The sequence below is a fragment of the Hesperophylax consimilis genome, chromosome 7 (genome assembly GCF_061612785.1).
Source record: "Hesperophylax consimilis isolate HC1 chromosome 7, BYU_Hcon_1.0, whole genome shotgun sequence".
Lineage (NCBI taxonomy): Eukaryota > Metazoa > Arthropoda > Insecta > Trichoptera > Limnephilidae > Hesperophylax > Hesperophylax consimilis.
The window spans coordinates 27089530-27106043 of NC_142842.1; the positions used below are offsets into that span (position 1 = coordinate 27089530).

The 16514-nt window shown below is 32.8% G+C and overlaps 1 protein-coding gene across 1 annotated transcript; it reads left to right on the forward strand.

The window, feature by feature from the left end:
• The first annotated feature begins 884 nt into the window (after window positions 1-884).
• On the forward strand, window positions 885-3590 carry LOC149422574 (uncharacterized). The gene is made up of 2 exons (XM_089633371.1): window positions 885-947; window positions 1171-3590. The coding sequence occupies exons 1-2, from the start codon at window positions 936-938 to the stop codon at window positions 3460-3462; spliced, it is 2304 nt and encodes a 767-aa protein (XP_089489497.1). The 5' UTR covers window positions 885-935; the 3' UTR covers window positions 3463-3590.
• Window positions 3591-16514: the final 12924 nt, after the last annotated feature.

Here is a 16514-nt window from a genome sequence, read left to right on the forward strand (position 1 = left end):
GGTTTGACACTATGGGAAACCAATACTTAGGTAAAGTCGATATATTTGATATCAACTTTGCGAATTTTGTGGATCACGTAAAAGATTTATTTCAACACTATTCCTAAATGGAAGTTGTATTTTTGTAAATCAGTCAAATCGCTGTATTTTTTAATTTGTGTTCTTTTTATTTTTATTTTTGTTTCTTGCATATATTATTTTTAAATGTAATTTCATTTTTATTATTTCTTTCTCATGTTTCAAAAGTGTCTGTCATCAAAATTGTACCACCTACATGTAAAAGCCCTCTGGGCGTTAAATAAATAAATTGTGAATTATATCAACATTTCATTGTAGAAGACAATCTCGTGGGCATTTCACCATTTAAATGAAAATACCCGTAATATTCCCGTTTCGGGAATATTTCCCAAAAACAAGTTCTCAAGAATTTCCCCATCACTCATCACTAATGATAATAATAATGAGAGGATTTTTTTTTTAACAGCGCTTAGATTGAGTTTATTATAATCCATTTTCTCCAATTATCCAATGATGACCATGGAAATTAATTGAATCATATATATTATGAAGTAAAAAATACAACCTTATTTATGTTGAAGAAGCATCACATTTGAAATCTTCGTTTACCTAATATCATTTAGAGCCTAGTTCATAAATCAGACTGAGATTGATTTTAAATACCAGTTTTGTAGATGAGTTCACTGGAAAATAAAAGCGATAAAAAACCAAAAGGCGGTAAATATCATCTTGGAGGTTTAATTTTCAAGGTAAACTGAAAGAAAAAATGGTCACCTGTTTCACAAATACGTGTTTTATCATTAATAATTTATTTATTTTTAAATTAACATATGTAATCTTGACGTATATAAAGCTTGCACATGTGAATATTAGCATCATTCAATAGCAGTCTTCTCTAAGACAATAATCTCATCATCATGTTAAAGATTGTAAGTAGTATTTTCATTATTTATCTTAATATTAAACGGAAGGGTTTAAGACTTACTAATTTAACAAACTTAATATAACCATAAAGTAATGTGTTAGTGATTGAGCGCTAGAAAGGGAGACAAGTTAAATATTAACATAACGAATGTTAATGAAATTTAAAAAAAATTCTAGATTTTTTGTTTAAAAATGTATCGATAGTGAATATTTATTTTTTATTTCTAGTTTTTCCTCGCCGCCCTTGTGGCCCTTGCAGCTGCCAAGGCCGAACCTAAGGCTGAACCCAAGCCAGAACCCAAACCAAAACCAAATTTCTACAGCTACGAGTCGTATCCCGGATACGCTCGACAAGGGTTGGTGCCTGCCGTCTCTGTTTATCAAGGGTTGGCCTCATACCCAGCCGTTGCAAGCCAGCAAGTGACTTCCTATCGCACGATATCCAATCAAGTAGGCTACCCAGCGGTCAACGCGCATTATGGAGTAGCCTCTTACCCATCTGTCTCCACTCAACATGGTGTGGCCTCATACCCTGTTGTCACCGGTCAACAGAGTGTGGCCTCATATCCTGTTGTATCCGGTCAGCACAGTGGAGCCTCTTACCCAGAAGCATATTCAGCTTACGCTATTCCAACATACGCCGCTAACCACGGATTCGCAGCTTACCCAGCAGTATCTACACAACATGGCGTAGCCTCATACCCTGTTGTCCCACAATACGGAGTATCTGCTTACTCTGCCCATCCAGCTCACTACGGAAATCAAGTTATTAACTACCCAGCATTTTCCGCTGAACAAGCTTACCACACAAATCAAGGAGTGGCCTCCTATCCCATCCCTCACGGAGTGTCAACATACTCTGCCGTCCCCGCAGTTTCCACTCAGCATGGATTCAACACGTACCCTGCCGTCCAACATGAAGTTGCCAGTTACCCAGTGGTTTCCACTTACTCTTCCCTTCCAGCTGTTTCCGTTCAACATCAAGTTGCTGTTCCGTCTGTGCCTGTCGAAAAAGAAGTTGCAGTTCCAGCTGTACAACATAAGGAAGTAGCCACCAATATTTCTAACGATGGAGTAGCCATATTCCCCTCCAGCCAAGGAGTTAAAACTGTTTCAAATACGTATCTGCCACCCACCGTTACTGTCCGCCCTGAGATCCCAGTCGTGTCAACATATTCCAGTTACCCCACTGTAACCGCGCGTCCGGATTTCCCAGTCGTGTCAACATACGAAACCTTCCCAGCAGTAACAGCTAGGTCTGTCATTCCAGTTGTAGAATCTTACAATACCTTCTCAACAGTGACCGCCAGGCCTGTTATCCCAGCGGTGTCAACATACAATGTCAACCCAGAAGTGCCAACATACAATGCCTTCCAAACTGTGACCGCCAGACCTATTATCCCCGCGGTGTCAACTTACAATGCCATCCCAGCTGTATCAACATACAATTCTTTCCCAACCGTGACAGCTAAACCTTTCATCCCAGCTGTATCAACTTACAATGCCATCCCAGCTATATCAACATACAATTCCTTCCCAACAGTGACCGCTAAACCTTTCATCCCAGCCGTATCAACTTACAATGCCGTCCCAGCTGTATCAACATACAATTCTTTCCCAACCGTGACAGCTAAACCTTTCATTCCAGCCGTATCAAGATACAATTCCATCCCAGCTGTATCAACATACAATTCCTTCCCAACAGTGACCGCTAAACCTTTCATCCCAGCCGTGTCAACTTACAATGCCATCCCAGCCGTATCAACATACAATGCCTTTCCGACAGTAACCGCCAGGCCTGCTATCCCAGCTGTATCAACATACAACTCCTTTCCAACGGTGACCGCCAGACCTATCAATCCAGCAGTGTCAACTTATAATGTTGTCCCAGCTGTTTCAACTTACAACGATTTCCCGGCCGTAACAGTGACCGCCAGACCCCTTTACGCGTCGGTGTCAACTCACAACGCTGTTCCAGCTGTACCTACTTACAATACTTTCCAGACAGTGACTGCCCGGCCTATCATCCCAGCGGTATCAACTTACAATTCCATCCCAGCGGTGTCAACATACAATGCCATCCCAGCTGTTTCAACATATAATACCTACCCATCAGTGACTGCCAGGTCTGTCATCCCAGCTGTATCAACTTACAATGCTTTCCAAGCAGTGACCGCTAGACCTATTTCCCCAGTGGTGTCAACTTATAATGCCGTCCCAGCTGTATCAACATACAATTCCTACCCCACAGTGACTGCCAAGCCTCTTATTCCAGCTGTGTCAACCTACCACCCCTTCCCAGCAGTAACTGGCCGACCGGTCATCCCAGCCGTATCATCGTACTCCGCCTACCCTTCAGTAGGTACCTATTCTGGTAACTCAGGCTTGTTCGGCTATACCAATTACCCTGCTGGACCTGCCTATACCAATTACCCAGCTGGATCTGCCTATACCAGCCAATTGGTAAAGTCTGCGTACTCCGCTGGACATCCCATCTCCTTCGCCGGTAACCACTACTAAATACTGTACCAATAATTAATTGTAAATACCACTTTTCATCATAAAATATTTAAAGTTTTACAAAAGCGTAGTATTATAGTGCCATTGTAATGTTATCAAAATGAATAAAGACATGAATCCGATCCAAATTTGAGTTTTTTTTTCTATGCACAGTTTCAGTGATTTGGACTCTTTACCTGACTTGACTTAAATCTGTCATTTACTTGCTAGTGTTGCAGATAAGTTTATTTATACATAATTGATTTTACTTATACAATCCCCAGGAAAAAAGTAATCCCTGGAGTTTACGCAGTTTACGAAATAATTACTATTTATACAAAAAATTATAACTATCACCAATCCATTATTTGTGTGGGTTAGTAATAGTATTTTGTAAACACCTCACTAGGAAAACCTTGCTGAGGTGTTCGAATGTTTTAGGTTAAGTGTTTTTATGCAGTAGTAGGTAAAAACACTCATCTTGCTTGAGATTCTCAAGTAGGATACTGAGGTTCCACCCATGGCGGTAATATTGAACACATATATGTCAGCGACATGTCATTGGTACCAATTATTGTACTAACTTTTATAATTTTGTAACTATTGTCATCTATATAATTATGTTCTGTTTGTTTCTGCAATAAACAAAAATATAAAATATAAATATATGAGGTTAGTAACTGTTAAAGTACATCCTTATATTTCATAGACACAATGTAAAAGAATTTAGTAAAAAGAAAAGGATGCTACATGAGTTATACTTGATGATGCCGTTAACACGAAGAGAGAATGAGACAAATCAAAACTAGATGATAATTAATGCAAGTATTTAAAAACATTACCAAATTATAGCGATTGATTTTTTTTATTTTTACACTGTGCCGTGTTATGCTACCTTCGTGGCTAAAGAAGAATGTAGGTTTACAACACGGCATAATACTCCAAAAATAAATCACTATGATTTTTTGGCCGTGAAAAGCTCAAATCATAACATGAAGAAAAAACTGAAATTATACTACACATGCTAAATAAATTGAGTTTTTAGTTTGGGGTGAATTAATTTGGGAACATTTGTGAATTTTCCGCAGGTTGTTTCAAAGTGGGTGGCATGCAGTTACACACTTTAATGAAATAGTATTATTAACGTCGGTTGAGTGCTTTACTGGTATGTTAAGGGTTAGGTTTGTTAAAGACCGGATTATTATTGAGGATTGATATTCTAAGGGTACATTTAGTTTGTATTTGAAGAGGTGAAGAATCAAAGCTTTAGCACACAGTTGTTGTAGTAATTTAAACTAGCAGTTAAAAACCCGCGCAGCGGGTTTTTTTCTGCTAGGCCCTGCGGGCGGCACTTGATTGGGCGTCGCCCATTTTAAGTGATATTAACAACAGTTACATTTAATAGATAGATATTAGGTCATTCACAGAGAGAGGGTGAGTATATATTGTTAAAACACGGAACAGGAAGGAGTTTAGAATAATAAAATGCTAAATTTACGCATAATAAGAATGACAGTTGATTGAATAAATTAAAATTTACGTATTTGTGATGGATTATTTCAAATGAAAGACTATTATTGACTACATGTCTACAACTGATATTAACTGTTATCGTACCTAATATAATTTTCTCATAGGAGACGCTTAAATATGTGTTACAACCGTCAGTGTCTATAAGATGAATCAATATCGTATAGTTTGTCACAAAAAATAAAGATAGTTATAACAAAGTTGACTGAAATAATAGATTATTACATAGTGATTAATTGTACCCGTGTTTATGAATAAAAGGAGGGTAATTGTGCGATGAGATTAGCAGTCGGTTTAATTAAAAGGTGTTAATTTTACTCCAACTGGTGGTAATTCTTTACCTACAACTGTTACTGTATCTAATAAAGTTTAAAGTTAGATTATATATACACCTTCATCAGGAGATTGAAAATCTATATATAAAGGTAGATTATTACAACATAGCGCCCCTGAGGTGATATCTCACAAAAGCGGCGCTATGAAAATTGTCCAATAAATAAATAAATATAATATTTACATTTTAATGTGTATAAACCGAAGTCAAAAATTAAATATAGATTGCAATTGGAAAGAAGAAGTGGAAGGAGGGGGGAGGGGTAAGAGTAGGCTGGGTTTATAAGAATTAGGAATTACAATATCGTTAGACGGGAAAGACCAGTTAAGTGGGAAAATATTTAAAAGATTTATAAAAAAAAATTGTTAATTATATCTGATTTTATATTAACATGTTTCCTAATTACTAAAAGTATTTTAAGACCTGAAAAAAACAAATAGCATATAACCATAAAACAATAAATTCATAAGACAAATAGCATTTAATAACGGTTATTCTAATAAATTGATATTTGAAAAACTATATAAAAAAATTAAAAATATTCTCTTCAAACGGTATTTCTAAAGATAGAAATAAACAATGGCGTAGAATTCTGTTTGTGGATAACGATACTTCTAAAATTATATATAAAACAATCCTGGTACTATTTAACTGGCGTTTTACTCTAATAACAATGAAGAAACATATTCTTAATAATAAAGAAACCAAAAATCATACAAAAAATCAGGAGTTTAAAAACTCAATTGGGATGATTGTAATTTCTTTTACAAAGATAGAACCAATAGAAACTTTGAAGTCAGAACTAAACAACATCTCAGTGCTCTAAATGGAAATAGTGAATCTGAGTTTGCAAATCATCTTTTGAATAATGATCACACTTTCGATAAAAATTCATGTCTTTAAATACTTCACTCAGGATATAAAGCATCGCAAATAAATAATTTTGATATTTTAGAAATTAAAAAACTTGTCAATATAAAATCAGATATAATTAATAAGCAAAAAATATATATAAATAATAATGAAAAATGCCATTACAAAGTGATAAGCTTCCAGAAGAAATCTTATTATTAAACGCTTGTTAATGGTCAAGTAGTCAAGTATTGTGAGCCGCATATTTAAATATTCGCGCCAGGCATTTGGTTCGTTTTTATACCGCCAGAGGTGCGCTCTTTCGGCCATCTATAGTCGTGCGTATCGGCCATATTGAAAGAACGCGTGATTTTTTTATAAACGTCAAATATAATCACGTAACTGTGGATAATTTTCACTGTAATGTAATTAATCCAATGGATTATGAACTTTCTAAAACATATTTTCTTCGATATTATCCAAAAATTATATGAGCAGAAACGATTCTTTTGAAGAAATCTCGTATTATTATCAGGCGATCCTATTTTAGTATGAAATCGTGTCTTAATTTTCAAGTTAGCTGAATTTACCCGAAACAGACAATTTTAATTTGACCAATCAGAGGACCTACATCGTCCAGACGCTAGGACAATAATACTATCAGATATGGTACTTCTAAGATTAGTTTAAAAGTTGCCTTTTGTGTGTTTTACTAGTGGATCTAGAGAAATATTAGTTGCACTTCCCAATAAAGCAGACCAGGTGTGATTAAATATCAAGAAAGCAGACTACATGTGATTAAATATTGGGAAAGTAGACATATGTGATTAAAGCAGACAACACGTGATTAAATATTGGGAAAGCAGACAACACGTGATAAAATATTGGGAAAGCAGACTACATGTGATTAAAGATTAGGAAAGCAGACAACACGTGATTAAATATTGGGAAAGCAGACAACACGTGATTAAATATTGGAAAAGCAGACTACATGTGATTAAAGATTAGGATAGCAGACAACACGTGATTAAATATTGGGAAAGCAGACTACATGTGATTAAAGATTAGGAAAGCAGACAACACGTGATTAAATATTGGGAAAGCAGACAACACGTGATTAAATATTGGGAAAGCAGACTACATGTGATTAAAGATTAGGATAGCAGACAACACGTGATAAAATATTGGAAAAGCAGACTACATGTGATTAAAGATTAGGAAAGCAGACAACACGTGATTAAATATTGGGAAAGCAGACAACACGTGATTAAATATTGGGAAAGCAGACTACATGTGATTAAAGATTAGGATAGCAGACAACACGTGATTAAATATTGGGAAAGCAGACTACATGTGATTAAAGATTAGGAAAGCAGACAACACGTGATTAAATATTGGAAAAGCAGACAACACGTGATTAAATATTGGGAAAGCATACAACACGTGATTAAATATTGGGAAAGCAGACTACATGTGATTAAATATTGGGAAAGCAGACAACACGTGATTAAATATTGGGAAAGCAGACAACACGTGATTAAATATTGGGAAAGCAGACAACACGTGATTAAATATTGGGAAAGCAGACTACATGTGATTAAAAATTAGGAAAGCAGACAACACGTGATTAAATATTGGGAAAGCAGACAACACGTGATTAAATATTGGGAAAACAGACTACATGTGATTAAAGATTAGGAAAGCAGACTACACGTGATTAAATATTGGGAAAGGAGACTAAATGTGATTACAGATTAGGAAAGCAGACTACTGAATTCTCGACAAATCAGTGCAAATTTGAATAAAAATTTGAAAAAACAATTTTACGTTTAAAATATATATATTATAGGTAGGTACTTTTATGTCGCTTGTCTAATTTCTCAAAACAAGCACTTCCAATTTTCACTTAAGGCGATGCACTACGTCGTGTAATATTTTAAATCGAGCCGCTATCAATAACACCCCTTACGTAGATGGCGGTAAGGTTTAAATTCCCGCTTAACACCATCCGCATGTTTTGATTAATACAAGAAAAAAACATGGCCAAAAAGTGCCTTTTATTTTATTTTGTGGATGTTCAGGCAGAAATATTCAATTTTTTCCTATCAATTTATAGTTAACTTAATTTGCCACATTATACAATAAAATCATAACTGAAAATGGGTTTGTAAGTACGAGATTTTAAACTTTAAAGCAGTTTTCATAGGCCTTATACATAATTTTTTTCTGGGCTTATAAAAAAACATATCTAAAAAATACTCGATTATTTCAAAGGCCAAGATGTATTCTACTCGCAGTATTTAATTAAAGCATCTGAAACATTTCTAGGCGACCAAATTTTAAAACCAAAACACATGATTTTGAATTACTACGTAGTGCATAGCCTTAAATTCAAAGCATAAGTTTTAGAGCTCATTGAGCGTCAAACAGAGTTACCGATAGAATAAATTACAAAAAATGGTTTCTATTAAAAAAAAATAAAATGACAACTAATTTTTGTTCGTTTTTTGCCCATATTTGCGTATTACTTCTAGTAATTTTTAATTATTTTCATAACATTCATATATAATATTATAAGAATTAAGTGGAAATAATATATTAATATGGAGTTCCAAAAAAACTCACATTTTTGCTCGTAAAACGAACTGTCTCATTAAAAATAAATTATTAATTCAAATAAAAATATTTTTTTTGTTCACTACTTTATTGAATACATTAAGCAACCAGTTTCGGTTCTGTCAGAACTATTACGACGGTATTATAAATGTAAATTAAATTAAAATAAATAGTAAATTAAAAACATAATTATTTACAGTAAGATTGAAAAATAAATTATCCTAAAAATATTTTATCGGTTGTATAAATACATATCTGGTAAATTAAAAAAAATGTAATTATCTACAGTAACTTTGAAAATACATTTTACTAAAAAAAAATCAATTTAAATTACTATAATGTCCTTATAACCAAGAATTAATATGAAATGAATGTTTAATTATTTAATTTTATTGGAATAACTTTTAAAGATTGAACTTATGTATTTTTTATGACCGTTTTATGGAGAACATGAAGAAATAAAAAAGTAATATATTATTGAAGAAGAAGATAATGCTTATAAATCTCAACGAAACATAAAACAGAACAAAACACAGATAAAGGTAACGGTCTCAAGTGGGAATCGAACCCAGGATCTCTGTCCTACCGGGACAACGCCTCTAACCACTCGGCCATTAAGACCGAATTATTTTACGTCATTTCATATTTCAAATTCAGAATTATAATATTATTTTAAACTATTTTTTTGTCAAATAAGTGTAAAACTATTTTAGGAAGATCATCATCTGATCTGTGAAGCGTCTGGCCTTTTAAAGTCAAATCTAAAAATGGTTGTGACGCATAGCTTTGAAATCCTTTATTTTTTACTGAAAACACTATAACATTATTTGCCATTTCGCTCGATAATAAATAGACAGCTTTATGTAGCGCCATAGTAATTAAATCACATAAACCTCTTTTTGATGCACCTGTTTCCATTTTTATCGTTTAATCGCGGCCATGAATAGATTGGTTTAAATATAACTATAGGATTTAGCGGACCTAATAGTAAGTTCAATTTTATTTTCAGTTTTTGGTCACGGATTCGATTCCCTTCGCAGAGCGAAGTGAAACATAATTATAAAAATATCACGGTTTTTTTTTCTCATCATTTTACTATTTTCTAAAATATTACTTACTTTACCTTATCTTTTCTATAATATTAATTACGCAGATGATATGTTTCTTCTAGCACTGTCACTTAGCGCATTAGTGAAACTACTCCAAATATGTGAAGATTTTGCAAAAAACCATAATCTTGTATATAATACGTCCAAATCAATAGTTATGGTTTTCAAATGCAAATACCTTCAGTATGGCTAGATGGAAGGAAAATGGATGTTGACATATTATCACAGACGACCTGAAAGACATCGAGGATATGGAAAGGCAAATAAGAGCGATATCCGTTATAGCAGGTATGCTGTCAAGGCGTTTTGACTTTTGCAGTACAAACGTGAAAAATATACTTTTCAACGTTCTTTGCACTTCGCTGTACACGTCAGAACTGTGGATGGATTACACTGCATCCCAATGGCATAAGCTAAAAGTCGCTTACAATAATGCTTATCGCCAACTATTCCGCCTACCGAGATACTGCAGCGCCACGGAAATGTTCCTGGAGGGACGAGTACACTCTTTCAGAGCGCTTCTCCGCCATCACATGGGAAGCTTATGGCGCAGACTACGCCAATCAAGTAACAAAATCATCCCTGCAATGGTTGCCTGGATGGAGTCCCCTCTCATGGCCCTACGGAGACGGGAGATGTGCAAATATCCTCCATAAACGGCTGCTTACACTCATTTTTGTGTTTTTATTTTATCTTTTTTCACTTAACTTCCGCTTTTTTGTGCCTATCGGAATCACCTATGTACTATTATTATTTTTCTTACTCGAATTATGGAATGTATTGCATGGCAATACCCCTGCATACATTCTGGAATAAATTCTTATTATTATTATTATTTACTCCCTCCAAATGTTTTTTAAGCAAATCGAAGTCATTTAACATGCACATTAGGGTGTATCGATTTTTAACTTTTTTTTTGTTTTCAAATTCCAAGTTGAAAAAAAGTTGCTACTAGGTACCACAACTTACCACAAAAAGTTTTGGATTTTTAAAAAAATGTTTAGGTCTCCCGCACAAGGCCTAAACTTTTAACTTTTTTCAAAAAATATCAATTTTTTTTTAATTTAAAAAAATAAAATCGTAACTTTTGTGTTTATTCCAATTTAAAAAACAGTAATATTAGGGCATAAAAATAATTAAAAAAGATTTTTTTTATAAAAAATGGATTTTAGGTCTCCCGCACAAGCCCTAAAGTTTGTTAATTTTGATGAAATTTTGTAATTTTGTGTACATATAAAAACCATGTTTTTTTTAAAGTTTAAACTACCTATTTATTTTTATTCCCTAATATTACTGTTTTTTAACTTGGAAGAAACACAAAAGTTACGATTTTATTTTTTTAAATTTTAAAAAAATTTGAAATTTTTTTGAAAAAAATTAAAGCTTTGGGCCTTGTGCGGGAGACCTAAACATTTTTTTAAAAATCCAAAACTTTTTGTGGTAAGTTGTGGTACCTAGTAGCAACTTTTTTTCAACTTGGAATTTGAAAACAAAAAAAAAGTTAAAAATCGATACACCCTAATAGGGTGTATCGATTTTTAACTTTTTTTTTGTTTTCAAATTCCAAGTTGAAATAAAGTTGCTACTAGGTACCACAACTTACCACAATTTTTTTTGGATTTTTAAAAAAATGTTTAGGTCTCCCGCACAAGGCCTAAAGTTTTAATTTTTTTCAAAAAATATCAATTTTTTTTTTAATTTAAAAAAATAAATTCATAACTTTTTGTTTATTCCAAGTTAAAAAACAGTAATAATAGGGCATAAAAATAAGTACGAAACGGTTTTTTTTAATAAAATATGGTATTTTGGTCTCCCGCACAAGCCCTAAAGTTTGTTAATTTTGATGAAATTTTGTAATTTTGTGTACATATATGAACCATGTTTTTTTTAAGTTTAAGCCACCGGAATTAATTTTACTTTTCTTACAGAAGGCATAAAATGAGACAATATATATATACATAATTCTTATATACATACAGTAAAAATATATACCACATATATACTATATATATATATAATATGTTTTATACCTGAAAAAAGATAGTTGGACGGTGTAAATTTTATGAGAAAGGTGTTGAAAGAAACTAATGTTATTTGCTATTACTGTTGTTTTTTACAAAAGTATAAAAGGTTATAACATGTCATAAAATGTAGTATAAAAACTAAAATGTTGCTGATTACTTTCCATACGACATGAGTGGCATTTTTCTTGTTCTACTGCAAATTTACTGACTTGTTTAAGTATTCATCCTTTCATCTTGGCTTCAAAACCTTAAATCAAAATTATGTATAGTTTTTACATAGGCCTAGTGAAAATTTTATAAATGTTATTACAGTTCCCAAATAAAATTTCAATTTAATATGGAAGAAAGTATGATAAAGACGTTATTTAGAAACATAACTACAAAATAGTCGAAAAAAACTTACTTAAATTCTAATCCTTTGCAGAGGTTTTGTACTGGCTCTTGGTCTCGAATGTAGGTAACTCTTTACGGTATTCCAGTCTGGCACGGATAAAACTATCTCTTTCGATTAGCCCACATACTCGCTTCAAAGCTTCTGTGACTTCCTTGACAATTCGTTCCACCGCTTGAGTGTGAGAAGGAATTCTAAATTCAACCCTTCCACTTCTGCCAGTTTCCGCAATTGACTCCAACTCTTCTAGGCTCATATCAGTTACAAGAGGGGGTTCGGTTACTGAAGTGGATTTCCAGTCAATCATATCTATATAGTCTTCGGCATCAAAATTGATCTGAGGGGGTTTAAATACCCTTACCACTTTCCTTACGGTTGAGCGAGCTTTCTGGATTCTCTTATAAGCCAAGGCTCTGATATGTTTTCGTTCATCGAACAGCATAGCTATCAAAACATGCTCTGGGTGAGCCATGAAAGCATTTATCTGTAACGTTGCATGGACGACTTTTCTTAGCTCATCTACCAAGTAATTGCTGAAAAGAATCATTTTAAAAAAATGAATGGAAGCTTGCAGGATTTGGGGATTGCACTTAATTGAGAACCATGATGGTATGTAGACCTTCATCATGAACTCTGCAAGCTTTCTTAGCTGAGGGGTCGGATCATCGGTGGCTACATACAAACGAAGGACTCGATTTGCCAGAGTAAGCCACCTGGCGTGCGAGATGTTGCCGGGGTTTCGTTTGGCCAACTCTTCAGCAATAGAATTGTCTTCCATATTAAATTGAAATTTCATTTGGGAACTGTAATAACATTTATAAAATTTTCACTAGGCCTATGTAAATACTATACATAACTTTGATTTAAGGTTTTGAAGCCAAGATGAAAGGACGAATACTTAAACAAGTCAGTAAATTTGCAGTAGAACAAGAAAACTGCCACTCATGTCGTATGGAAAGTAATCAGCAACATTTTGTACTTAGTTTTTATACTACATTTTATGACATGTTATAACCTTTTATACTTTTGTAATAAACAACAGTAATAGCAAATAACATTAGTTTCTTTCAACACCTTTCTCATACAATTTACACCGTCCAACTATCTTTTTTCAGGTATAAAACATATTATATATATATATAGTATATATGTGGTATATATTTTTACTGTATGTATATAAGAATTATGTATATATATATTGTCTCATTTTATGCCTTCTGTAAGAAAAGTACAATTAATTCCGGTGGCTTAAACTTAAAAAAAACATGGTTCATATATGTACACAAAATTACAAAATTTCATCAAAATTAACAAACTTTAGGGCTTGTGCGGGAGACCAAAATACCATATTTTATTAAAAAAAACCGTTTCGTACTTATTTTTATGCCCTAATATTACTGTTTTTTACTTGGAATAAACAAAAAAGTTATGAATTTATTTTTTTAAATTAAAAAAAAATTGATATTTTTTGAAAAAAATTAAAACTTTAGGCCTTGTGCGGGAGACCTAAACATTTTTTTAAAAATCCAAAAAAATTGTGGTAAGTTGTGGTACCTAGTAGCAACTTTATTTCAACTTGGAATTTAAAACAAAAAAAAAGTTAAAAATCGATACACCCTATTGCACATGCACAGGCACAGGGAAACGAGTTTGACAGAAGTAATTAAACGTATTTTAGCCCATAACTACACCAATGAGTGGATATAATTTTGAAATTTTATGTAGGTAGTTGAGCGTACCTAACCTCGTGAACGAGAATTTTAGAGGTTATAAATCCAAACGTGCTGCACCAGCACTGATAAACATCAAACATTAATTTGAGCTAATATTATTTAGTACCTACCCACAAGCGCGAGAACGGCTGAATTCTAAAAACCGGGTGGGTCATTGACGTCAATGTCTATGGGGTGGGTACTTTATGCAGGCCGCGCTTAGCGAATGTATGCAAAGTGGCAAATTATTATTGAGAAGGTGATAAAAAGTCTTTGGGCTGCCTCCTGCTGATTTTTATCACTAGAAGTGTGGATTGACCGATTTTAAAGAAATCTGTAATGTACAAAGAATCTGCTAGGCGCCGAATAGGACATTAAAATATTCGAATATATATTCATTTTATTGAAATCAACAGCTTAAAATATGGTTGGTTTAAACGTTCGTAATTTACTGACTGATAAACCAAATATCGGTCATTTAAAAATTAAACAGATATCACAAATAAATAGTAATATTAGTTTATATTATATGAAGTATCATTAAAGTTATTATATAAAGTATCGTTACATTTTGTTTAGTTGGAAAATGAAAACATTTTTAATAAAGATATATTTTTTAATTCATCACATCACATCAGTTGAAGATATGTACATCAGAGAGAATTTAAATATTTATTCATTCTTCCGTTGGGATTTTACATAAAACAAGTATAAATTACATAACATAGTGCATTCATATTAACATAATAACATTTTTTTATTTCCAGCTGCATGAATGGGATTTGCAATTCAAACGTGTATTATACATATCAACAAAAGAATATAAAAATATAGGACAAATTGGTTATATACAGGGTGTATCGGCAAGTACCCGACAAACTTTAACCAGCTATTCCTCAGCACATTTGGAGTAAAAAATGTTATGGGCGCTTTGCTGTCCGGTAACATTTTTTTTCCATTAAAAACAAAAAATAAATAAAAAATCCACACTCCGTCACTGTCATTTGCATTGTATCTCGTGTTCAGCAGCTGTTATTAGCAAGTGTGTCAAAAAGTGTCTTCGCTCTTTCGTACACACTAAATAATAATAGTTAAAAATGAGACGAATGGTGCCGTGCCATTTCGTTGTGATTGTAAAAGCGCGCCAACGTAGGTACGTACGTACATTATTCAACGAAACTCGAACAAAATATTGCCAGATGGGTTTTCAAACTTTGACAAAGGATAAAACATTGGTGACATATGGTGAAAATATTAATACTACATTTTTTATTAAAAAAAATGTTACCGGACAGGAAAGTGCCGATATTTTTTTTTACTCTAAATGTGCCAAGGAATAGCTGGTTAAAGTTTGTCGGGTACGTGCCGATACATCCTGTATATATATACAGTCTTAAAGACAAGTATTTTGATTTAAATTTTTTTAAAGTATTTTTCATTTATTATAAAAAGATTGTATAATGTGACAGATGTTGTGCCCGAAACATACACAATTACATGGTTTAAAAATGAATCTAATTATATATTTATTTGTTGATTGTTGATGCCCGAACGCCCGATTAAGTGAACAGATACAGATACAGAATACAGATACAGAACACAAAAGAAAATTTGGGGATGGAATAAAGAAATCTCTTTGTTCATGGTTTAGGTTTAAAATAAACTAATACAAATTTAACTAAATACGTGGTATTTATTTATTTTATATTTAATTAAAAAAAAATAAAAAATAAATACGTGGTACATTATATCCTATGTAAGAAAATATCAACCGGTAGTGAACAAAGTTTTCTTTGCACTAAAACATCTATTTTAAAATGCACATATCTGAGCGTTTCACCCATAATAATGTTTCGATTGTTTAAAATTAACTAAAGTTATATTTCATCTAAAGCAAACAAAGTTAATTTACAAATAAAATAAACTCAAGTTATTTTGCAATCGTTTCATTATGAGTTACTATGAATAGCTGCTACTAAACATAAGTTCAAGGGTTCTTCCAATCCGTGGATTCATCGTGTTATTTATTTAAATAGATTTATTTGTATTAATTTATGTATTTATCTAAAGTAACAAATTCTGACAGAATTTCAAAATTATGTGATTTTTAATACATGCATCGACCTTCCGAGCGATATGGACCGATCTGGCATCCGGTTCCAAAACAGTCTGAATTATATATCACCGATGTGTGTGAAATGTATTTTGTAAGAAAAACTTGTTTTTTAATTTACTTTTTTTAGTAAAAAAAACATCGCCGGGCTTACAGATTTGCATAGGATGACATAGTATTTCTTATGTCACTACCAAAAAACTAGTTTATACAAGAATAATGATTATGGAATCGCACTTTTGTTGTATTTTTTTTACAGCACTCAGAGATCTTCTTTCAATTTAAGGATATTTTATAGTTTCTTTAAAGTTTATTTGATGCTTAAAATTTGTTTTTAAACGCATTCGCTAAAGTTTACACATTTTTTATTATTATTAAAATTTATTACATTC